The sequence below is a fragment of the Scardinius erythrophthalmus genome (genome assembly GCF_964197995.2).
Source record: "Scardinius erythrophthalmus genome assembly, chromosome: 16".
NCBI classification, from domain to species: domain Eukaryota; kingdom Metazoa; phylum Chordata; class Actinopteri; order Cypriniformes; family Leuciscidae; genus Scardinius; species Scardinius erythrophthalmus.
The window spans coordinates 9,769,495-9,796,002 of NC_138236.1; the positions used below are offsets into that span (position 1 = coordinate 9,769,495).

The 26,508-nt window shown below is 38.2% G+C and overlaps 1 protein-coding gene across 1 annotated transcript; it reads left to right on the forward strand.

Moving 5' to 3' along the window:
• tgfbr2b (transforming growth factor beta receptor 2b) lies at positions 1-26,508 on the forward strand. The gene is made up of 7 exons (XM_081389110.1): positions 1-504; positions 6,045-6,201; positions 6,792-6,982; positions 15,769-16,571; positions 18,755-18,896; positions 23,353-23,480; positions 25,134-26,508. The coding sequence occupies exons 1-7, from the start codon at positions 426-428 to the stop codon at positions 25,320-25,322; spliced, it is 1,689 nt and encodes a 562-aa protein (XP_081245236.1). The 5' UTR covers positions 1-425; the 3' UTR covers positions 25,323-26,508.

Sequence of the window (26,508 nt, forward strand, 5' to 3'; positions counted from 1 at the left end):
GACCAGACAGATATTTTCCACCCAAAAAATGCCATAAAGGAACCGCATCAAGTGAGAGCGTCGCGTTGAAAGCGTCCATCGTCTTTAAACGACACTTATGCACGATAATGCCGTCAACGTATTATTTAAAGTTCTACACATTCAATTAGAAGTGAAGGCATAATTACAGGGCAAGAGTAAAGACTGTGTCGAGAAGGAGGGAGAAGGAGGAAAGTCCTGCCCTTTCTGAAAGATTTCCTGTTTGACTAGGCGAGCAGAAGTGACTCAAGCTCACAGATTCCCTCAGTGACTGTTCACTTCAGCAGCATGAGACGCTCTCTTTCACTCCGGATCAGACGCTGAAATCACTACGCTTTCTGGTCAAACAACGCCAGCCTGTTCACGTACACATTAATGCGAGAACAACGGACAGATTTGCGTTTCTAATGGAGCAATATCGGCTTTCTCTGTTCTGTTGGGGGACTTTTTTTATATCAACGGTTGTCTTGGATCGGAACGTAGTCGGTGAGTGAAAGTCTTGACACTTCTCGCGCGCTCCTTAACTTGGCAGGTATATTATTCACGTGCAAATGTGTTTTTGTGCAAGAGGAGACCCATGTTTTTATCATCCACTGTGGCTCGTGAGATCATAGAGCAGCGTTTGTTTCTTGACTGCTTACTTTTAAAAGCGTGCAACAGGTGAACGCATTCAGTGAACGCCAACTTCAGAGTTGTTTTTTCCTGTGGAGTTTTCAGGAGTTACGTAAGAAGCAGCATATTTCTCAGGTGTTTCAATGTGACATCAGTCCCATAAAATGCAGGTTTATTGTCTTGTGCAGGCTAAACTTTGCACGTCTGTTTTTGACTTGGGCAGAGGTGTCATTGTGTTTGTAAAACCGTTATCTGTGTGGATGGATGGATGGATAGATAGATAGGTTATGTATGCCTTTGTGTATGCAATTTGTAAGTTATACCCCTTATGAAGTGGCTGAAAATGATATCAAATAGTAATAGTATGGTGCTTTGATATAAACCATAGTGCTGAATAATTGCCATATCTGTGTAGGCTACAACAAATAGCCTTTATAAAGTATAGGATATTGGCAGGATATTGACATTCCCTTTAAATATGACGATGTCCTTTAAGTCATCCCAAACTAGTTTAAGATGACCTTAATGCTAATTTATAGTAATGGAAGGAAACACACAAAATAACAGTTATGAATGTTCAAAAAACCCATTGTAGTGCCATGGTACATGAAACATTGTAGTATTATGAAATACTACATCACTTTTTTGGCACTTTTGAAATGATATACATTCTGTCTCCTGTAGCTTTGAAATGCAAGGGAATCAGTCACTATTCCTCGAATCGCCTGCATGACATTTTAACATGTTAATGCATCATACTGTTTCTGTTGTTATTCCCTTAAACATGTTTGTGTGTGTGTGCACAAGAGAACGCCCTTATGAGCTGACAGCTGTAAAACATTACGAGTTTGTGTTTTCAGTTGTAGTGGAAGTGTTTGACAGTGCGCTCGACGTTTTTCCATTTCACCCAGCCCCGCATCCTTCCTCCCATTGGTATAAATTGTTTATCTCTTTCTGTCCTGTCATTAATTTCAGCCTCTGTGATTACAGGTTACTTTAGACACTAATTACACTCACTGAACTCCTCCCCACCTCACGCCTGTGATTATACAGCAGGATATGTTTGTCACAGCGCTGGCATATGCTGCGTTTGGTGTAGCAACAGAGATATTTCTTACAGAAATCATATTTTCCAGATGTCCGGCTACATCTTTGCCACTTCCTGTTTCCAGCCTTGCTTGGCTGCATGTAGTTCTGCACACTTCGCTGCTGAAACACACTAGCGCTGTGTGCTGCTTTAGAGCCACATGCAAGAGTTTTGCCCTGCTTGTTTTAGGCGTTACAAATAGCATCAGACAGCCCCATATGTAGGTACGACACCTTCCTATAGAATGTTACTCTTATTCCTCACCTACACATAGGCATAGGTCATTTTAAGCTCATCCAGTCTTGCATCATGCACATCAACAACAAAAATGCATGAGTTTGAGTCACTCTTCTGTCAGGTTTTAAAGTACAATTAATTGTGCTCAGATTTTATCGAAATGTACAGTCCTTATGTTAGAACTAAGACCTGTTCAGATTCACATTACTGCGAGAACAACGGACAGATTGTATTTCTAATGGAGCAATATTGACTTTCTCTGCTTTTTTGGGGATTTTTTTGATATCTACAGTTGTCCTGGGTCGGAACGTAGTCTGTGAGTGAATGTCATGACACTTCTCGCGCGCTCCTTAACTTGGCAGGTATATTATTCACGTGTAAATGTGTGTTTTTGTGCAAGAGGAGACCCATGTTTTTATCATCCACTGTGGCTCGTGAGATCATAGAGCAGCGTTTGTTTCTTGACTGCTTACTTTTAAAAGCGTGCAACAGGTGAACGCATTCAGTGAACGCCAACTTCAGCGTTGTTTTTTCCTGTGGAGTTTTCAGGAGTTACGTAAGAAGCTGCATATTTCTCAGGTGTTTCAATGTGACATCAGTCCCACAAAATGCAGGTTTATTGTCTTGTGCAGGCTAAACTTTGCACGTCTGTTCTTGATATGAGTGACCTGAGCAGATGTGTCAGTGTCATTGTGTTTGTAAAAAAACGTTATCTTAGTGCATGTTTCATCATTGAAGTTGACGTCATAGATAGATAGATAGAGATACGGCTATTTATGTATGTTATTGTTACATAGGGGTGTGTGCGCGTGTGTGTGATGTGGAAGTTATATACCCCTTATGAAATGGCTGAAGATGATATCAGATGGTATTACTATGGTGCTTTGATATAAACCATGGTGCTGAATGATTGCCATATTTGTGTACAACAAATAGCCTACAGATAAAGGATGTTGGTAGGATGGCATTGCCTTAAAATATGACATGATGTTAGAACTATGTCCTTTATGTCATCCCAAACTAGTTTAAGATGACCTTAATGCTGGTAAATGAAGGAAACACATAAAAAAAACATAGTAGTAGTACCATGGTATATGTCCTTAAAACATGAAACATTATAGTATATGAAATCATGCTAGTACTAGTGCAGCAGTAGTTCTTTGAACCACGTGCAAGAGTCTTGCCCTGCTTGTTATAGGCATTGCAAATAGCCTAAGACACCCACATATGCAGGTGTGACACTTGCCTTCCTGTAGGCATCTTTATTTTTATTTTTATTTATTTTTAGCATCATGCCCGAAAAGTAACAAACTCATACACATTTTGTTGTTGTTGTTGAGTCACTTTATCCTCAAGTTTAAAAGTGACAGTTTTAAAGTGCAAGTAACAGTGCTCAGATTGTCTGAAATTTTACAGTTAGTTTTAATTGCTTTGAAATACCATACCAGACAAATCTTTACAATAAAGTTGACTACTATCTCTCTCTAGACACCATTTTAGGGGCCCAAATGGACTGCCAGAGCCTGTTCTGCTTATCTAGAGCTGTACACTGCTTATCGTAATGTTCAGTACTTAAATGACATTTGAAAAAAGACCTGTTCAAATCTGATAGAGAACCGTTTAAACTGCCAAGTGATTTCCCTTTGGCCCTCTGGACAAGAATCCCATATTTTGAAGTAAAAAAAAAAAAAAAAAATCCTCCAGAATCAGATTTCATAATTTCGCCTGTTATGAATACTGTCCAAAGAAAATAGTGTGAGGTAATGGGTCTGTAGTATATAATGTTATCCAGTCAGACCAAGCAGTAGATAAAGAGTCAGTGAGCAGTGCTTACGGAGTAAAAAAGCTCCTTTGTAGGCCCTTGAAGGCATGTGAGACTCAGGCTGGTGGATGAAGGTTGGTAGTCCGAGTTTGTGTTTACCGAAGCCTCTTCCGGGCCTCTACGCCGAGAACTCAAAAATAGCTATCTCGGTATGAGAAGAGGAGTCACATAACCCCAAAATGGCTGCATCTGATTTGACCATATTTGTCTTTGTATCCTCGTGGCCGACACAATCCCCTCTTGGCTCGCTCCAGTGAACTAGAGACCAAAAGGGCACATAGTCCTGCTTATCTGCTCGGCTCTAAAGACGCAGCCAAAAATGATCATTAGACAAAATGGTATCATACTGTACATGTTTTTAATTTGCAGTCAAGCCAAGCCTGTAATGCCACAAAAAATTGCCTTTAAACAACATTTTCAGCCATAATTTGAACATGCAAAACTCATTTCTTAATAATATGGGCTTGTTAGTGTTGCAAAGGGAGAGTTTGTGTAGTGATTGGTTGGTTGATTCTTCAGTATAGTGTCTTTGCTGTTATTCTAGCTGTGGAAGGAAAGCCACACATCCGCTCTATCTGTGCTTCCTTCCTTGGTCAGGTCACCTGTTCCGTCCTTTCCAGAAGAGCAGCGGAGATAGATTGAGGAGCGAGAGCTGAGTTAAGGGAAAATGATGGTCGGAGACCTTGCGATTGTTGCTTTGCAATATTGTCTTACTGCCCTTTTTGTATCAGAAACTATCCCCATTATTGCTGGTGGATTGATTTGCAAGTGACTAAATGAAATTTTAAGTGGCGATTTGTAAGTGACTACATTAATAATTTATAATTAATAATAAGTGTTTTTTAGCATCATTTTCATTTAAATGTATAATTGTTTTTATCTATTTATTTTATTTTAGTTCAACTTTATTTCAAATCATAAAAACCTTTTTTTTTCTTTTTTTCATAACACTGCAGTGAATGTAATTTTATTTAACTGTTAATTTCCTATTTTTTTCTCCACTGAACCCCCTTTAATTATATTTAGAACAGTACTGTGGTGTTTTCATTAGTTTGCTGTATGATTAATGTGTTTAAATATCAGCTGGGCTTTGCAGTATGGCTTGCTTCTGTGTCTTTCAGTGTGTTTGAATGACCAGTGCCCCTTTAAGTCCCAGAGAGCCACGGTGGCCTTTTATCACAGGAAAGTCTAGGAGGTGTGTGGTACTCCAAAGAGCAGCTAAACTAACAAATTACGTAATACAGTTTAACGACTTCTTATGGATTGGCCAAACACAGACACGCTGCAATTGAGAAACCATACACACTTAGAAATGACTCATACAACAAACAGTAACCCCTTGCGTGTTCTTGAATTTACCTTTTGGGTCTCTAAGATCTACAGACTAACCCAGTGGCAGAAGCATAACTTTTCCACTGATCTGAGGTCTTGATGTCAGTCTTTACTCAGAGACAGGAGTTTGACACCATTTGGTCTCTCTGTGCTAGTGTTTGCTTGATCGCATCAGTGCATTTAGGTCAGATTTTCAGCAACCTGACAAGAGTGCTGGAGATGAAAGCAGGTTCAAACAGGGCATTGAAAAGCAGATAAAAAAAGAGCAGCATGTATATCTGATAACAGAAACATCCAGCATTTCATCTTTCACTTTTTTTGTATTCCCTTAGGACACTATTCAAGGGCAGTAGATGCAGTATTGACTTTAATACAGATTTTGCACATCTCTAGACTTCTTAATTTGATCTGATACTGTGGTTGAATGTTAGTGATGTTGACAATTTTATCTAGTTTGATATTTTAATGTAACACCGTGTCTACCTCAGACGTGATAGTAGCAAAAATCCATTTGTTCTTTGTGTCAGAAATAACGCCAGTGCTTGAAGTACGTCAGAAATAGAACAGGGCAGCAGTTTAGTGTTGGAGATTTGTCGTGTCTTGTCGCTCTACAACCAGTGTAGACAGCATAACTGATTATAATGGGTTCTATTCGCTTGTCGCACCGCTCGTGTCTGGTGTGACACGGTGTAATGCCTGTGGCTCAAAAAGCATAAGCATTGCATTTTATGATGATGTTAAAAAGTCAAACTTTTAAAAAACATGTCTGAGACCTCTTCATTTTAAACGCAAGGTTCCCCTGAAAACTAGTCCAATTTATTATATAGGGGTTCCTAGTCGTAAAATGTCATTTTGCACATTACTCTGTCAAGCACAAGTAAATAGTCCAAAAAAGTATGTAAAATGGGTGATGATCTTGTTTCTGTTTTATCCTAGATGGGATGCATCCTTTACCTAATCGATTTCGGCTTGCTCAACTGTGTAAGTTCTGTGATGTGGAGGCATCTTATTGTAACGGCTACGGCACCTGTGAAAGCAACTGCAGCATCACGTCCATCTGTCCCAACCCTGAGGAGATCTGTGTGGCTATCTGGTACGTCACTGTCAAAGTGTGAAGCATCTGCTTGCACAACAGTCAAAAATCACAACTATGTCTTGTTTACAGATTGCAATATTATTCTAATTTTAAAAAAAGGCATGAAATCAAAATTGACCCTTAATTTATGCCCTTGGTCTCAGTACATATTGTTCTAAAAACAGTAGTTTCACTACTTCTGAAGCAACATTTCTTTTCTACTGACATAACCCAGGCCAAATGGTGTGAAAAAAAAAATATTATCCAATAGTCTAATACTTCATAATCCAGTACCAAAAATAATATCAAGTACCTTGTTTTACTCTGAAATATGTGACACTGAAGTTAAATGAGCTGTGAATGCCATTTCATGTTGTCTTTAATTATGGAAACAGTGCAGTTAAAAATAGCAACAAGTCATTACTGTATCTAAGTGCTTATTATGTTTACTGGTGAAGCAACAAGGGGATGCAGTTTATATTTTATTGTCAAAGTCAATTAAAAACGTAAAATAACAAAAATGTATTTTGGATTGAGAAACTATCATTTGATATCATAATCCTTTTAATCACAGTGTAATTGTATTTGTGTTCTCTTTATGACATCAGGAGGAAGAGCAATGACAACAACACGATTGAGACATTGTGCCACAATCCCTCTGAGCCCCTCTACGGCATCATGGTGGAGAACTACAACAGCACCAAGTGTGAAATGAGAAAGAAGACGTCAAACAGAGGCCCTTTCTACATCTGCTCCTGCAGCGCTGAAGAGTGCAACGACAAGCTGATGTTCACATTCTGTTAGTTTCCTCTTCATTCCTCCTTTCAAGCTTTGTCTATCCTCCATTTCTTGTGTCATTGATAGTAGTGGTTTAGGATAGCAGCTGAAAATTGTAGATTCAAACCATTGTGTCCTTGAGAAAGGTTCTTTAGGTTGATCCAGTGGGACTGTCCCAGTGACTCACTTACTAGTTGACAGGCCCAGACGGAATCTGCAGAATCGCATTCTCTCTGTTGATTTTATAAGAAGAGCTGTGGAAAAGTGCAGGAATTGATTTAAACATGGTAATTTGTTAAACTGAAAGCTAAATAGTACGTGACAGCATTATCAATTGAACAATGTTATAGTCAACATGAACAATGTACTTTCGTTATACATGTTCCTTGGCTTTTATTCCAAAGAAAAATATCTGATGTCATAATTTTTCATCAAAATCACCATTCCCTCATTAATTTAATAATTTTCAATGATTACAAATCCCTTTCCCTCCAAACAGCTGTCTCCATTCTGGTAACACCCACTTTCACAATCCAATCAATTCCTGATGGATAAAATCAAGCCCTGTCCATTTTGTTTTCTTGTTGAACATCCTGTTTCATTCTGAAATACAGTAGATTATGGAAATAAAATGGGTGCGGACACCATTTAGATGCCAAGCACTGTTGCTATTGTTGTTAACTAAAACAAAAACTATTGAAAAATGTTTTTGTTATTTAAAATAAAGCTGAAATGGAATGTAATAAATATTAGATGAGAAAAACACTTAATTTAAAATGTTTCACTGGCAAATAACTGAAATAAGTGAAATTACTAAAAGTTAAATAAAAATAGCTAAATGGAAATAAAACAAAATTAACAAAAATGACAAAAGCACATAAAATAACTAAAACTTAAACTAAAATGAATACGGGAAATATAAAAGTTTAAGCTATTTCAAAATACTAATACATATTAGTATATAAAAAATGCAAAAATGACACTGATGGAAAGGGCGGGAATTTTACGAATGAGGGGCTTTCCAATTCTGTGTTAATCTTCAGCGTTCTGCAGTCGCAGATTCCGTGTGGGTATGTGAAATGGTAAGCGAAACTAGATCATTGTGAACTTCTGATCTCATGTGATGTAGCCTACATCACACCTCTGTTTCCATAGACTATAGAAACGTTGTTTAAATAATGAATTGTGTTTCAGCTAGTTTTAGTTTAGCTAACGTTACACTTTCTTTCACCACACTAGATGGAGAAATAGCATTCAACTGAATTTAATCCCAAACCCCAGCAGAACATATTTAACTACAAGCTGAAACAGTCTGCATTAGCATGCAATGCTAACTATTTAGCACTGGCTCATAACGAGTACCTCGCTCTGGTATGTGAGCTCAGGTTGTCGTAACGTTCTAAAGCAGCTGCATTGTTGCTGGCCAGGCTGCGCTGTCTCAGGCTGACTTTCTATTGGCTTTGGTTGTGTGGACGGCTGAGGATCTCAGACATGTGGTTTCCTGTCTGTGTAACTTGAAGCAGAGACATCACAACCACATGGCAAAACAGCTGTGTGCACTAAGCATGCTCTAAAATAACCTTTTTTTTACCTCTATTTGGAAAGTTTATAGCACGTTTTGTAAGTTTTAAAAAGCCACAATATGCGTGCAACATCCACATTGTGTGTTTTCATAAAACCTAAAACATTTGCACGGGGATTTCTGAGGTGTTGGGAATCCTGTGGCGAATGTGCTTCCTTTATTTCAGTATGTAAACAGCTGTCTTGTTAGCAAATGAAGACAGATGCTATGATGTTCAATTGTGGATATAAGTTACAAAAATGCCGTTTGAGCAGGTGTTTGATGCCTGTAGTGTTGACTATGTAGGAGCAGTTTAGGGAGGCTGTAATTCCATCCGGTGAAGGAGGCCTCATTCCCTGCTAGAGTGGGGAAGTATTGCAGGAAGTCCATGTTTACTTATTGGAACGGTTCCATGGCATATTTCTCCAGAAATGCCTGGCATTGTTTTCCCGGACCATAACATTTTTATGACATTAACTGTGGCTGAGAGCCTGCACGTTACAGCAATAAGTTCCCTATTCTGTATTCGACTGGAGACTTTATTATGGCAGCTGCAGGGTGTACACACCAGCTTATAATTACATACTGCACAGCAGAGCTTTCTCGTATTGCAATTTTACACATATTTTTTGCTGAATCAAATAAACAGAAAGTCACGCTTACAGTACTTTTGGCCTAGTTGGACTTTTTAGGTGGAAAGTACACTGTGAAAACTAAAGGTGCCTCAAATATCCGTTTTCTGTACTCGGGAACTACATTATATTTTCTTATATATTTATTATTACATTGTTTTAAAGTGCCCCAAAAACCTTTCTTCTTCTTGATGGGTTGCCGGAGGACTATCAGTCATCATGGATAAACAAACAGATATTAATATTGACTGATGTATTGGTTTATTCAAAGTATATATCCCAGTGGGTTCCCAGACAGCAACATAGTGCCGGCCCAGATCCGGCCCACATCTGGTACACATGGATTCCACACGGCCCAGATGTGGGCTGTATCTGGGCCGACACTATGTTGCTGTCTGGGTTTGTATTGCAAGATTTCAGTTCCACGTTCAGAGCCATTATGGTGTTTGAATGCTGAATATTTTAATATTTTGAATGAGAAACAGTCTGTCAGCATGAAGATATGATTATGTCTTCTAGACAACACTCCACACAAATGAATAGAGGGAAACGGAGAAACTGTGGTTAACTGTGGATTACTGTCATTAGTTTACCAAAGAAAAAAAAAATGTATATGTTGTAAAGCAGTTTCTGCTGAAATGTATCTAATTCAGCTGCAGAATATTAGTGCTGATCCTCAAAATGGAGTTTGTGTAAACATTCCAGTGAGCAAACAGTGAGTGAAAGCACAAACCACAGAAATGGTTTGCACTTGAAAGTGATTTTGTAACATCATGTTTGTTTAAATTTGGCTCTGAAATGAGATGATGATGAGATATGAAGACAAATTGATGTCACTGTTTAAAGCAGACATATTTGCTGCTACTCTCTTCACATTGGTGGCCATTATTGCCTGAGTGCTCCAGCAAATGTACATTTGTTTCTAATAAGCAACTCGTAAAGCTTGTCAGGAGCGTTGAACTTTTCATTGTGGTTTGCACACATGTTTTTCTGTTATTTGACTTGTAAACTTGATTGGCTCAATCAGAAGGAACATGAAGTGAATATGAAACCTTGGAGGCGTCTTGATTTAAAGGTCCTGGAAGCCTCTCGTGTTTTTTTCACGACATGCAACAGTGTATACCATCACAGTAGCGCAGTGAACGAGATTCACACTCAACTAGGTTGGGTTAGTCATTGCTGGAGTTTAATTACCTCGGATTTCCTGTTTGCATGTGCAGTATTATTTCTGCAACTGTATTGTCACTATAATGCATAACAATATTGCATTGCTAAACCTGTTACATTATTTGATTGCAATGGACATAGGCTATACCATGTTTTAATGTGGCGTATATGTATTCACACAGGAAGTACAAATTGTGGCTAACAGTTTATCATATAATGTAATGTAACGTTTTTAACTAATTGTCTTTTATTCCTAATAATTTAATCTATTATTAAATATCTATTATTAGTGATCATTATTATTGTCTTTTAAGTCAATACAATTCTTATTATATTCTTTTTAGATTCTGTTTCCGTAGACACAAATTTGTTTATTTTTATTTTAGTTTTTTAATAAGTTTTGCTTATATTTTCTCTTAGCAACCATACATTAAATAAAAATAATGTAAAAACTACTAAATAAATACATGTATTTACGTACAAACATTATATATTTAATAATATATTTTATTTAATACATACTTTTTTATTTTTGTGATTGATTCATTTAACTTGAAACAGATCGATGTGTGTTACTTGTAATATGTTATTCCCGAAACTGCTGGTTTCATTACGCAAAATATTCTTATATCTTATTATATTCTTAATATATAGCATGCATTATTCTTTCCCAGGATGACAATCCAGGCCATTGGCCTGACAGGACAAATAAGTAGCAGCATGTGTCTGTGTCTCACTGGAATATTTCCAACCAGACAATATGTTTCTCCTCAGTTGATCTTTTATCATAGGTTATTTTGATGGAAAGAAGAACATAAAGGAAAGGAGGAAGAGTGCAAACTGAGGATCAGTCTGTCTGTAGACTTTATTTTCAACCCAACCCTGACCTGCACGTATATAAGCTGGTTCGCAAACACACCCACGCTCACATGCTGAGGAATCTTGGCCTCTGGTTATAGAGCAGATAGTTAAGAGTCACACTGAGAAAGCCAACGAGAGACCAAGACGGTGTTAGTGAGAGAGAGAGAGGGAGAAAAAAAGAAAAGTCAGACTTGTTTGTGGTATGAGCCATGCTATAAAACAAAGCCGTAGTCATAACAAACAAACAGTAACAGGTCTGTTTTTTTCATGTAGAGCATGTTATCAATCTCAGTACTCTGCATAAGGACAGGGATCCAAAAGGCAATAACATGTACATATGGGAATCCTCACTTTGAATTCTGACATTTTCAAAAGTAAAGCAAGCTAACGATGCCCAGCCGACAAATGAAAGCAGACCGAAGCTTATTCGCAAGAGGGTGGAGAGAATTGGCCTGTCACATCAGTGAACATAAAGGAAAGTCCTGGCAGAAAGCGATGCATAAGGATGTAGTGTAACGACAAAAAGTGTTGACAACTTAGTGTTAACTAATAATTGTTGCAAACTGGTACTACCAACAAAATATTAGTGCATTCCTGGAACTGGGCGTTGTTACACTACATGCTTATGCGTCGCTTTCTGCCAGGACTTTTACGTGCTTTTCCCAAACCACTGAAGTGAGGTCGACGTCCGGGTTAGCGGTAGCATGAGCCGTCAGGCAAGTGTTATTTAAATAATCTCCTGACGTAATTACAAACTTTCCAATGCCTTGTTTTATGAGAACCAATTTGTACTACTGTAGAAGTTTGGTAGCATTCCGGGCATTATTAGTGGGGTAATTTACGAGATACAACCTTGGATCCATTAGCGCCTGCACTAAGCCATTCGGCTGATATCTCTAAATAAGCTCTAATAATGTTTGACCAAGGGAAAAAAGGCTTCTGGGGGGGGTGTTTGGCTCGAGGTCATGGTGCAAAGGACCCTAGGTTGATTTTACTCCGAACCATCCCTTTAACCTATAAATGTAAAAAAAAAAAAGGATTTTTTTTTTGTAACGCAATTACAATATGAAAAATGGTTTCTTAATATTGAGATCTGCTAAATTTTGTGTAATAATAATTGTGTTATTAAATTAGTGGGTTTTTTAGTGTTAGATGATGGCAAACAAAAAGTACATTTATTTAAAGGGGACCTATTATGCAAAATTCACTTTTGCATGCTGTTTGGACATAAATGTGTGTTGGCAGTTTGTGTACACAACCACCCAAAAGTGATAAAAATCCACTCACTCCTTTGTTATTAATTCCCATAAATCATCAGCAGTGTCTCCCAACGACCTGTTTTCAGAATGCTGTTTTAGTGACATCACTAAGCATAGGCCCCGCCCACTAGTGTTGACAGACACTGCCGTTCTAACATAGACCCGCCCTGATCGAGTTCACACCGAGTTGTACACATTCTCCATTGCTGCACTGACGAGAATGTCTCCCAAGCGTTGTAGGTGTTGTGTGGGTGGATGTATTAATCCACATAGCTCTCTCTATTTACTCCCAAAATCTGAGGCAGCTGCTGAAGACGCAGTAAAACTGATGCTTCATCGCTTCATCTTTTGTTTGATGTACAATAAACTTTATTAAACTCATCAGTATATTTTTGATCATCATTCGGACCTGGTCCGAAACAGCAGACTTATAGGCTATTAATAGTGGATACATACAAGCAGATGAAAAATACGTTATAACCGTAATTAAACTAAACTATACCTGTTCCATCTCCATACAGCACTCTGACTCTGTAGGCATTATTGTCCGACTCCGGGTCGAAATGAACACCGTTACTGAGAGTTTCTGATATTATCATCATACCGTGAGATGAAATTGTCCTGAGACTGAGTGCGAGCTCATGAAGCTCCGCCCCCTGTGCCGTGCAGCAGCAGCTTATTTGCATTTAAAGGGCACACGCTAAAACAGCGCGTTTTTCTGAGCCCCAAAAAGTGACAATTTAAACATGCTATAAAAAATGATCTGTTGGGTATTTTGAGCTAAAACTTCACATACTTACTCTGGGGACATCAGAGACTTATTTTACATCTTGTGAAAAGGGGCATACAGTAATAGGTCCCCTTTAATATATTTGGCTGAAAGTGACTCACTGCATTCAAGCTATACATTTTTTTCAATTCATGCATTCCCTAGAAATCGAACCCATGACCTTGCCGTTGCTTGCGCCATGCTCTGCTGTTTAAGCAACGGAAAGACAAAGGTAATGCAAACATAGGTGGAAATAACCAAATCAAATATCCAATATCAACCAATACTGTTATTAAAAAACTCAATATGGTACTGATATATTCTGCATCCCCTTAAAAGCACAGTATGCAAGTTTTGCCGCTAAAAGTTGCTTATTCAAAACAATAACAAAGGCATGCCGTGAAAGAGCGTGGAATCATGGGAGTTGTCATCTTCACCTCAGCAATCTGACGGGACTCATGTTAATGGATGACCGAATGTATTAAAGTTTTATTAACGTTACTGTGGCGTGAAGCAGGGCGGGCGAATTCGGTGGAGCGAATGCGAATGAGAGACACCTGCGCAACACACCGGTGTCTTTGGGGTTTCCTTGGATTCTACAGATATACAACTGGAAATCGAGGGTCTAGACAGGCGACAAAATTACACGGGCCGTTGCACTGGTTAAAATTGCGGATTACTCTGTATTTAAACGTTGGGAACATTTGGGATAATGCAAGTACACAAGTCAATAAAATATATAACATTGTTCGAGCAGTTCTTGGATATTTGAATCCAAAAATCGTACATATTGCGCCTTTTAATTAATCCTTTTCCAGTAAGTATGAGCAATGGTAATAGAAATAGTGCTTGTTAATGCACTAATAAGAAACATGTCCCCCCCCCCCCCCCCATGAGAAGCAATTAAATTTTAATAGATTAACTTGTGAGTCAGAAGCATTGGAAAGTGTAATCCACTTGATTCTTGTTAAGACCTTGGCACAGATGTACAGTGATGCGTTTAACGGTAGAGCCTGCAGAAAAGTGCCTCTTATTAGCTGATAATGGCATGGACCGCAGCAGTGTGGCTGGCATCCTGTCTAATGTGGCTGGAAAAAGCGCTGTGATTTCATGCATGTTTATTTTAGTTGTTTGGCTGGAGAAGAGGTTTCTGCTGCTGTTTGTGAAGGGTTGAGTGTTCCCTCTGCACCACACGTCTATGCTTTATGTATGTGTTTGCTGACTGTTCTGTCTGCCAAACGCTTTGGCATTTATTGACGTTTTCCCTCTCCCAGCGTTGTGTATTCTTTTTCTGTTCTTTTTATGTCTGTGTCTCAATGATAAGGCGTGTCTGTGTGTTTGATGGAAGAATGCAGACAGACGAAACACTGACTCCACTCTCTGCCCACGTAGTTGGCAGGTCTCACTTTGTCTCTGGATTGAACCTGCAGCGCTAGGGCTTCTAAGCCAATCCTGAGGTTGGCTGGCACACATCGTAGCTGGGTAAACTTTCCCTTGAAGGATGCAGTCACTGAACAGACTCCCACTGTGCGAGCTTCACTCGTGCTTCCTGGTGTGGCGGGAAAAACTGCTTACAAACTGAGTTAATGATTAGGAGTTCAGTCAAACTAGGTATAGCGAGATGGTTATAGCTGATACTTGAAATGGCGCTAAATTCTGGACATTTATGCTAAGGAGTCATTTAACAATTAACTTTGCTCAAGGACACAATGGTGTTACAAAGCATCACTACCTCTTACTTACATTATATATATATATATATATATATATATTTTTTTTTTAATCAATGCAACATGATACATTGAGATTTTATTGAACTTCTAATTTAAATAATGTATTGGTGTATATTTTGTAATCATTTAATTCATCTTATAATTAGTCTTAAAATAAATAAAAAACATTATTTTACATTTATTTGAAATAATGATATTTTTATTTTTATTTTACTAAATTAGCTGTTAATTTCATAACATTTTATTTATTTATTTGTAAATTAAATGTTATGAAATGAATGTTATTTATTTATTTACTTTCTTATTTTTTATGAATAAATGTTCCCTGTAATACTATATTGTTTAGCCAATTTTTATTGGATCATTCATTAAATGCAAAATGCCTTCAGCCAATAAATTGTTGTCAGGGCAACTAAAGATTTCTTGTTCAACAAATGATCAATTAGCAACACAAGAAATATTGATTTGTAATTATTTCTTTCTAACATAATTAATGGTATTTTCTTTTCAGAGTCTTGGCCTCTGAAAAGAAAACATTTGGAAAGCCAAATAGGAAATTGTTCAAGCAACTCTTTTAGGATAATTGGAACAACATAGGGGGAATATTGTTTGTCTAAACATGTGTTTTTATGTAGATTCATAGTAAAAAAAAAAAAAAAAAGGTATCGGACATTCCTGTGTACAGGGTGAACTGTTCAATTTTGAACTGGTAACTTTTTACATTGTGTTGATTTGTAAGATGTGCATAACTAGTTTTGATAGTTACGTGCATTTGTCTTGTGTTGTGTAGAGGTAAATGTTGTGACATCATCTGCTTTCTCTCCAGCTATTGGTCCAGATCCCACAAATAACCAGGTGGTGTTGGTGATCCTGGTCAGTTTGCTACCCCTCCTGGTTCTGGCTGTGCTGGTCATCGCCTCCTTCTACTGGTATCGTATGTACCGTCGCCGCAAACTCGATGAGTGGGAGACAAAGAAGCCGTCCAAACGCAAGGGCCCCAAAGGCCCGCTGGACTGTAGTGATGCCTGCGCCATCATGATGGACGATGACCGCTCGGACAGCAGCTCCACGCACGCCAACAACCTCAACCACAACACGGATCCTCTGCCCATTGAGCTGGACCTTCAGGTAGGCAAGGGCCGCTTTGCTGAGGTGTACAAAGCCAAACTGAGACAAAGCCCCTCGGAACAGTTTGAGACGGTGGCGGTGAAGATCTTCCCCTACGAAGAGTACGCATCCTGGAAGAACGAAAAGGACATCTTCTCGGACATCGATCTGAAGCACGAGAACATTCTACACTTCCTGACTGCCGAGGAGAGGAAGGTGGAGAAACAGTACTGGCTGATCACCGCCTTTCACCCACGCGGGAACCTGCAGGAGTACCTCACGCGCCACCTCATCAGCTGGGAGGATCTGCGACAGCTTGGGGCCTCCATGGCCCGGGGTGTGGCTCATTTGCATAGTGACCACACCCCCTGCGGGAGGCCCAAAGTGCCCATCGTCCACCGAGATCTGAAGAGCTCTAACATCCTGGTGAAGAATGACCTCACTTGTTGCCTCTGTGACTTTGGGCTCGGCCTGCGTCTGGACAACTCGCTCTCAGTGGATGACTTGGCCAACAGTGGACAGGTATATGCAACGATATTTCATATGGTGCATTCTTTCTATATTGATGATATACGCTTCTGTTTTTAGCCATCAGTCATCGTAATTTCAACTTAAAGGGATAGTTCACCCAAAAAGGAAAATTCGGTCATCATTGTGTTCAGCAGGTGTCCATACAGGTTTGGAACAACTTGAAGGTGAGTAAATGATGAAAATTAAATTTTTGAGTGAACTATCCCTTTAAGATCCACCAATTTGTGAATAAACGAAAGAGAGAAAGAGATCAGCAATGAAAGAGATCAGCAGAAATCTCGTCCATTCGCATGAATTGCGTTATAAAGTCAAGCATCTTATTTATTTTTGCAATAAATATAAAATATATTGTTATTATTCTGACAGCAAATGACTATACATCAATGGTTTTATATTATAGCATTGTTTTTTATTTATTTACGGCAGTTGCATTGTTTTATGGGATTGTAATCCCTTCATAAAAAACATTTATGAAATAGTTTTTCCTCATTTTATCATATTTTTTGCTTAAATGTTACCCGTTTTAAATAATGAAGTCCATCATCTGAAGCAGCGTAGCTTATATTTTATCAAACCCAGTGCAGCACTAGACAGCTCAGATTCACATGCTTTGTAAGTGCCAGGTAAAGCTGCCATGGTCTATACCTAAAATTGTGCAGATTTAAAGTGGCAGGGACGTCTTGTCATAACTTGCTGGGAAAGTCCCCTCAGGCGTTTCACCATGTGCAGATGTGTATGTATGTATATGTGTGCCCTTTGTTCAAACTGTCTGGTCCGATTTATGATTCACAGGCTAAAAATGAAAAGACAAAAGGCTCTGAGTGAATCAGTAATGAACGAGCTAACAATCGCCTGACTCTCAATACCTAGAGTGCTTTGATGTATGCCAACAATCTGCTAATCCCAGACAGTGACCCTAAACGCATTCAAAGGGAGTTTAGACTTTCACTGCTGAGGTTGCATTTAATTTATCACGTTTTAGTTTTGTTGGTTCAATGGTGTGACCTTTTGTAGTTCTAAATTGAAGTTGAGTAATGAAGTGAGGTGTGCATGTTTTAAAGATAAAGAAATAAAAAAAGATCACCTCAAAACAGTTTTCCAATCGAAAGCAACGGACAGTTAGATAAATGTATTATCTGAATGACGATATGGAAGGAGTGAGTGAACTTGTCATTTAGATCAATGTTAATAAGGTAACACTTTATAATAAGGTCTCATTTATTAAAGGAACACTCCACCGTTTTTTGAAATAGGGCTTATTCACTTTCTTTCCTACATTTAGATTGGTGGGCAAATGCATTTTTGTCTCAGTGCATGCATTGTTTTAGTTTGACAGGGTCGGCGCTAGCTTAGCTTAGCATAATGAATGAAATCCTTTGTTGCCAGTTAGCATGACCTGAGTAAAAGTGATATATAAAAAAAAATATTTATATATTCTTGTGGCCTGTCTATTCACAACAAGTACAAATAGTGATGCAGATTAGCACTAGGCGATTTCCTTGGCAGATATTGACTTATATATTAAGGACTATATTAGGGGGAAGCACAGGCGAAGCACTGCTACTTGGGCGTGATATCTCTGCGCCCAAGTAGCAGTGCTTCGCCTGTGCTTCCCCCTAATATAGTCCCAAGTCAATATCTGCGTAGGAAATCGCCTAGCGTTAATCTGCATCGCTATTTGTACTTGTTGTGAATACGCAGGCCACAAGAAGTAATTAGGTGGTTTTTATTATTTTTTTTATATCACTTTTACTCAGGACATGCTAGCTGGCAACAAAGGATTCCATTCATTATGCTAAGCTAAGCTAACGCCGACCCTGTCAAACTAAAACAATGCATGCACTGAGACAAAAATGGATTTGCCCACCTATCTAAATGTAGGAAAGAAGGTGAATAAGCCCTATTTCAAAAAACGGTGGAGTGTTCCTTTAATGTATTAACTAACATGAACTAGCAATGAGCAATACATTTGTTAAAGTATTCATTCATCCTTGTTAATAATGTTAGTTAATAAAATCCAGCTGTACATTGTTTGTTCATGTTAGTTCACAGTGCATTAACTAATGTTAGCAAATACATTATTGTAATAATTCTAATTATTGTCATGAAATTGATAGATATACAAAATCAAATTATTTACAGTATAATAAGTATTCTATGTATCTGATTCTCAGGTGGGTACAGCCAGGTACATGGCTCCAGAAGTGCTGGAATCAAGGATCAACCTTGAGAACATCGAGTCATTCAAGCAAACCGATGTCTACTCCATGGCCCTGGTACTGTGGGAGATCACGTCCAGGTGTAATGCCATCGGAGGTGAGTACACAACCATCTTCAAGATCTCACTTGGAAACATAGCTGTCATTTTGGCATTTCCTAAATCAATATGGTTAGTAAACTTGAGACAATGCTATTCTATTTCTATTCTGCCTGTAATTGTCCCTCAAGGAGAGCAGGGATGAAAATAGGCTTGCCTTTTTATCCGATTCTGTCAGTGGCATTCAGTTGTTGTTTTTTTCTACCATCATTGGGCTATTGTTTCTGTACACTGCATGGAAAGCCCACTGCGGCCCACACTGTTTTGAGCGATTTGCAGCTTCCTGTTATTGGAGGAGTCGCACTTTAACAAGAGCAGAGATGGTTCGGCATACTCACTCTGTTTGGGGAATGTAAGGAATGTGTGAAATGTCAAGTGCTTCCTAAGAACTTTCCCTTTTTTGGTCAGGTGGGAAGATTCTTGGCACACCCAGATATAGGCGTTAACAACAATATATAGCTGTCATTATGACTATTTATGCTCTCATATGTATTAAAGACAACAGCAACATTTTTAAATAGTTATGGAAGTACATATAAAGTATATGGAAATTTAAGAAGAATGAAGGATTTTGTTGTTGTGATCAGGGTTTTTCCTGCATTGAATATTTTTCAGTGGCTGCCCTGTGAAATTACGGCCCGCTGAAGTAAATTTTTATATTCATTTTTCTTTTTTTTTGTGCTAATTCCTTTTGCATTTGAAATGCCCAGGATGGATGAAGTCTACTGGATTTTAATTCCAACTATGGTTCTTTCATATTCAAGGAAAAATGGCTTTGATTGCCTTCAGATAATTTTACATTTTCTTATATGGCATTAAACAGACAGGATTCTTTAATTTGGGGTAATATTTATTGGAGCTTTTCTGTGATTTTAATCCCATCTGAATAGGGCTTAGTCAGAGTCTGATGGAAGAGAACAGTAATTTTTACGAAATAGGAAACAAATTTAAATTAAAATTAAATGGTGATGATTTAAAAAGAATACAATTTCTGTGTTTTGGTGTAAAAAAAAAGCGGAGATAAATCTCTTTTGCTTTATTTTTTAGCACAAAACATTTTGGGATAGTATTTCTTTCTTTTTTTTCTCTTTTTTTTTATTTCGAATAAATGAACTTTCTATTCATAAAAAAACCCTAAAGAAATGTATTGCAGATTCCAGTATTAAGCAGCACAACTGTTTTCAACACTGATAATAAGAATTGTTTCTTAACCACCAAATCAGCATATTAGAATGATTTCTGAAGGATCATGTGACACTGAAGACAGTAACGATGCTGAAAATTCAGCTTTGCCATCAAAAGAATAAATTCCAGTTTCAAATATATTAAATTTCTATATCAAATATATAAAACAGTTATTTTAAATTGTAATAATATTTCACAATGTTACTGTATTTTTTTTATCAATAAATGACCAAAAAAGAGACTTTCAAAAACATTAAAAAATCTTACCCAAACCAGTAGTCAACATAAATAAATACCTTTTGTTAAACTTCATAGTCATTTTGCTTCCCATGTAAATGTATCTTGTTTTTGAGCATGTTTAGATATTTTACTGGAAAACAAGATAAGAATATTGAGAAATAAATTTTCTGGAATTTTTGTGGAATTTGATTGTCGAGTTTAGAAGGATCATCATTTCATCATTTACTCACCCTCAAGTTGTTCCAAACCTGAATGAATTTCTTTCTTCTGCTGAACACAAAAGAAGATATTTTGAAGAATATGGGGAACCAAACAGTTGATGGGCCCCATTGACTTCCGTAGTATTTGTTCCCATATATGGAAGTCAGTGGGGCCCATCAACTGTTTGGTTCCCCATATTCTTCAAAAGATCTTCTTTTGTGTTCAGCAGAAGAAAGATACATACAGGTTTGGAACAACTTGAGTGTGAGTAAATGATGACAGAATTTTCATTTTTGGGGGAGCTATCCCTTTGAATCAGCTCTGAGAATATGAGTGACATGTATGGGTGTATTTGCATGTGTATATTGTTTCTCACACTGTCCCTGTGCCTGTAGAGTTGTGTTACCCACATGCCCCGGCATGCCCTCTCTGTGGTTGACAGGGGTTGCAGGAGTCCTCATGTCATGCTGCTTGAAGCTTATCTGAAGAGCTGGAGGTGTTCATTCCAGACTGTCTCATTCCAGCCTGTGCTGAGGGGGGTAGAGACAGACATCCCAGGGTCTGTCTCTCGAAGTCCTCGCTGTTTTTTATTTTGCTCCTGTTACCACGTTCCGGTGAATGCAATGTTAAAAACCTTGGATCACCTGCAAAAAGGGGGAAAAGAACCGTTTTCGGGACTTAAGACTGCAGAAAGTCAATGTGTGGGTGATGGTGAAATGGAAAGCTGTGGCCGCGTTGTTCTGCTTCTGCGGCTCAGTGTGTATGCTAGTAAGTCCTGAATTAGCACGGGGTGCGGCCTGGTTTAGAGTAGAAGAGCAAACTTGAGACACTGCCAGTCAAGGAGAACTCCCTCCCTTCCGCCGAGAAAGAGAGGAAAACAAGAAGTAAATGGAGGACAGCAGCTGGCTAGCAGGTGGCAGAACCCCATGCAGGGTGGCCATCCATCAGTATGGGTCTCAGATTCACCGCCTCCGCGCCTCTGACTGACTAGAGCTTCTTCACAGGCACGCAGAAGAGTCAAGGGTGTTGTGTGCTCATGATCCACCCTAAAACTGCCTGACTGAAGCCTGAAAAAATCCTCCAGCAACATTGCTCTCTAAGCAACTCTTAAATAGGTCAAAGTCTTTAAGCAGGAATCTTACCTCCTGTCTGCCCCGACCGACTGTCTAACTCACTGTGGTTAATGGATGTTTTATTTAATTAAAAATAAGGCCTCTTTTTATTTTTTTCAAAACTCTCAGTCAGTATATGAAATCTTGCATATAGTGTAATTTCCATTTATTCCATGGAATAAAACAACAATGTTAATTTCACAGTTGATGCATTTTAATTTCACAGAATGATAATCAGAATTACTGTTTGTTTGGAAATTATATTTACCTTAAGGAATTTGTAATTAATCATATCTTTTTTCAACATCACATCTCAGATTTATCAAGCTTACTCTCTATGTCTTGGACAAAAAGCAAAAGTAAATGATAAAGGCATGATTAAAAGTTTCCAAGAGAGTCTTACTGTGTGGCCTTATGATATAAGAAAAAGAAAAAAGCTTTTAATTTTAATACAAATCAGCCCTTGAGACATAAAAGCGCTCAAGAATGAAGAAACACCCTTAAACTGTTTCTTTTTCTTGCACTCTTTCCCAGACTCGGATAGGCAGGTCTGTGGAGGTAGCAGACGGTTAATCTAAAGGGGAAACTGTAGTACTAAAAGCATTTCCCTGGATAGCGCTAGCTGGGCCCGGGGTGGGAGGCCTCAGCCGGCAGGACATCTGATCCCAAAACCACGGCATTCCTCATATAGCGAGTGCATTTGTGGAGCCTGGCCTCTTGAGCAAAGCAAAACGTATAGAAAAAGAGACGGAGACCAAAAAAAGAAAGACGCTAGGTGACCTTAATTTTGCAGAAAGCCTCATCTACAGATTGCATGCATGCTAAATACCGATTTTGTCCGTTTTACCACCGCCCGGTCAGAGCCACACGCAGGGCACAGAGGACAGCAGAAATAGCACCGCAGGGGTGGGAGTATTTTGTTTAAGAGCTGAAACAGGGGAAATCCACTTGTCAAAAACAGGATGCGTTCGCTTGTGGAGTCAGCTTCTCCTCAGGGTCCCAATCGCAGTCCTCCACTTCCTGTCCCAGGCTGCACGCTGGCCTAGCCCCTTCCTGTGGGCCCAGAGTGCTGGGCAAGAACCACAGAGCACGCTCTCCAATCAAGAGCAAGCCGCTCCAAAGTAAACGTACTCATCAAGCGTAATTTGCTGTAATGGATTTTATATTGGCCAAGAAGAGGACAATAACCGCTGTTTTATGGGAGGTTTTGGCGTTTCTTGCAGATTTTTAGCACCCCATGTTTGTGTGTGTTATCTATAGCTGGCTCTGGTCAAGCACTTGGCTATGGAGGCTGAAGACGGATATATGATTGGGCCTCTGCAGCTGGAAGTTTCGCAATGTCTGGAAAATGTGTTTTTTGAGCTCGCTGGCACAGTCCAGTGATTAGCCTCGTATTTTACCAATTTGTTTTCAAGAACAAAACAAATGACCCACAAAATCAGCATTGTTAATTGTTGGCATTCTGATGGAGGAACTGATTTCGTTTCATTTTTCTCTAGTTGCCACATTTTGAGTTGAGGTTTTTCAGTACTGGATAGAATAACCGGATGCATATGGAACATGCTTTTCCACCCTCCATCATGGCTTGCTTCCAACCTCAGTACTTCTCACGACCTAACTTCTTCTGAAAATGCTCTCCGAGAATGATTCTTCATGTTGTCATGAGGGGATGTATCATATGTCTGATAATCTGATTGTCTTGTGTGTTTCTTCACAGAGGTTAAGGATTACGAACCTCCATTTGGCTCTAAAGTACGAGAGCACCCCTGTGTGGAGAGCATGAAAGACAATGTGCTACGAGACCGGGGCAGGCCAGAGATCCCCAACAGCTGGATGAAACACCAGGTAAAAGAGCATAGGGTTGCATTTTGATCTCAGAACATGGTAAGAGACAGCATATTAGCCATATCAGCAAAAACTTTTTTGAGAGGTTTTGGAAGGCATACAATTGTCCTGTGAAAAATAGCTTTTAGTTTTAGTAATTTTGACTCCGTTCAAAAGATTGGGGTAAGTAAAAAATGTTTTTAAACCAAATGAATACTTTTATTCAGCAAGTATGCATTGAATTGATCAAAAGATACAGTAAAGACATTTATAATATAATGTTACAGAACATTTCTTTTGAACTTGTTCTTTTGAACATTCTATTAATCAATTATGAAAAAAAAAACTGTTTCTATGAAAATATTATGCAGTGCACCTGTTTTCAACATTGATAAGAAGAAATGAGCAACAAATCAGTGTATTAGAATGATCATGTGACGCTGAAGACTGGAGTAATGATGCTGAAAATTCAGCTTTGCCATCAAATGAATAAATCACATTTTAAAATGTATTTAAGTAGAAAATGTACTGTTTATACTTTATTTTTGATCAAATAAATGCATCCTTGAGTATAAGAAACATAAAAAAAATACTTACCAAACTTTTGAATTGTAGTATACATACATTTTTACTAGGGCTGTCAAACGATTAATCGCGATTAATCGCATCCAAAATAAAAGTTTGTGTTTACATAATTTATGTCTGTGTACGGAGTATAATTATTTTCTATATATAAATACACACACATGCATATATATATATATTTAAGAAAATGTGTTATTTATATATAAAATATTTATATATTATATAAATTATATATAATATAAATATATATACACAGTATATACATGCAAATATTTCTTAAATATATACGTGCATGTGTGTGTATTTATATATAGAAAATAATTATACACTGTACACACACATGTATTATGTAAAAACAAACTTTTATTTTGGATGCGATTAATCTTTTGACAGCCCGAATTTTTACACAAAATTTTGTTAGATTTCTCTGAAAACAAGGCTTATATTATCTCATTTTGCTTCTTGTCTTGTGTGTTTAGATATTTTTACCTGAAAACAAAATACTGAGTAAGGGGCAATTTACACATAATGTGATGCCTATTCCACTGCGCTACTTTTCCATTGTTTTTCAATGTAAACGCGCTAGATGGACGCGTTTGACCGTTGCACTCGCGTCTTGTGCTTGACGCGGCATTCTAAGAACGCGCTGCTCAAGTTAAAATAAGTTCAACTTAAAAAATGTTTTCAAAAAAAGCATCTCTAGACCTTTCGTTTTTCTTTTCCCCCGCTTCACTGACCTGCGTCTCATATTTTTAACTGCAAAAACGTGTTCTGTGTGAATGGCAATTTTGTGCTTGACAGTCAAACTGTCCCCTAACTTTTGAATGGTAGTGTATACTGACAAAAAGTGGGATTTAAATAGAAAAAAACACCAGGGATGTAGAGTTTAGTTCCCAAGTTGAACCAAAACATGTTAATTAGCTCAACTACTATAGCTATAGTTGATTTAGATGAGTAAAATCTTTGTATATGACTTGACAAAATATTGATTGAATTTAAAGGGCATTTTCATCAAAAGACTAAAACTGACTAAAATAAAACACTGTTTTTAGGCAAATGCATTCACAAACACTTGTGTTTTGTCTCCAGGGAGTGGCTACAGTCTGCGCCACCATCAACGAGTGCTGGGACCACGATCCCGAGGCCCGGCTCACGGCACAGTGTGTGGCCGAGCGCTTCAACGACATGGACGACGACCTAGACAAGTTGTCCACCTGCAGCAGCTCCGAGGAGAAGATTCCTGAAGATTGCTCTGTGAGCGTGAGCGATGACAAATGAGAGAAACTCTCTCTCTCTCTCTCTCTGCAAAAACTGAATGTTTGGATCCTTCCAATGAGATGGAGTGAAAGAATATGGCCTTTTCATTAAGCTTTGTTTCATAGCCAAAGATTTCATGCACTTTATCAAGATTATGCATAGCTCACACTGAGGAAGGTCAGGCTACCGCGCGAGGAGCTGGACAGACGCTGGGTTTCTCCTCTGACAGCTGACCAAGAGCCAAATGTAATCAGGAAAATGTTTTGCCTCGACACTAAAGATTCATAGGAGATTGTAAGACTTTTTACAGATCATTTCAGGAATTTCTGGATTTATGGAAGAATGTGTTGGGTGAGAGATTTGTGTTTGTGTGCATGAGTGTGTTAGAATACTAGCGTGTGTGTTTGTATGTTTGGTGCATTTACCGAGAAGTGTATTGTGCTTGTTAGCCAAAGAAAAAAGTATGTTGTAAATACTGCTTTTCAACATAACAAAACAAAACCCTACACTATTGAGAGAGCCAAAAAAGGGAAGATTATGCTGCACGTAGGACTGGGCGGTATATCGTGTTTGTGTGATATATCAATATATTTTTATAAACTATATAGGATGAGGCAATACTGTTTATATCTATATACGGTATTGTGATATTATGAGCGCATCTGAAAAATGGACACAGAGTGGGATGAAAGTACACAACCCAATTTAGCCTAAATATGAGATTTGTGTAAGATATAGGTAACGTGTATTGTTGTCCCAAGTGGCTTGTCCCGTCAAGGTGCTTTGACAGATACTGATACAGATGCATTTGAAGTGTTGTTTTCCTCAGTGCAAATCTTACATTTCACAATATTGTCCATCTGTAAATGTTAGAAGGTCATGCATTGTGCTGTCAGGAGTGGACAAGCCTGATGCAGACTTCAGTGAACGAGCACTGCCGTGCGCCTAACAGACGAAAATACAGAGATATATACACTATTTCGTCATTCAGACAAAAAATACAGATATGATTTTTTTAGACATATCGCCCAGCCCTACACATACCAAAAAAATTTGTTAAACAAACAGTATTTTGAAATCACAAAATGCCTCGTATGTTCACATATCCTGGATATTAAATCGTGCCTCTCTTTTACTACTTTTTATGTAATATATTGTAAATCTTTGATGATTAAAATACATTTATGTACAGTATTGACACTAAAAA

Bases quoted from the DNA above. Each gene is read 5' to 3' on its own strand.
- tgfbr2b (XM_081389110.1), top strand. From the start codon at position 426: ATGGAGCAATATCGGCTTTCTCTGTTCTGTTGGGGGACTTTTTTTATA. The intron at 6,983-15,768 runs GTTAGTTTCCTC...CTTTCTCTCCAG, and splicing joins CAAGCTGATGTTCACATTCT to CTATTGGTCCAGATCCCACA. The intron at 18,897-23,352 runs GTGAGTACACAA...GTTTCTTCACAG, and splicing joins CAGGTGTAATGCCATCGGAG to AGGTTAAGGATTACGAACCT.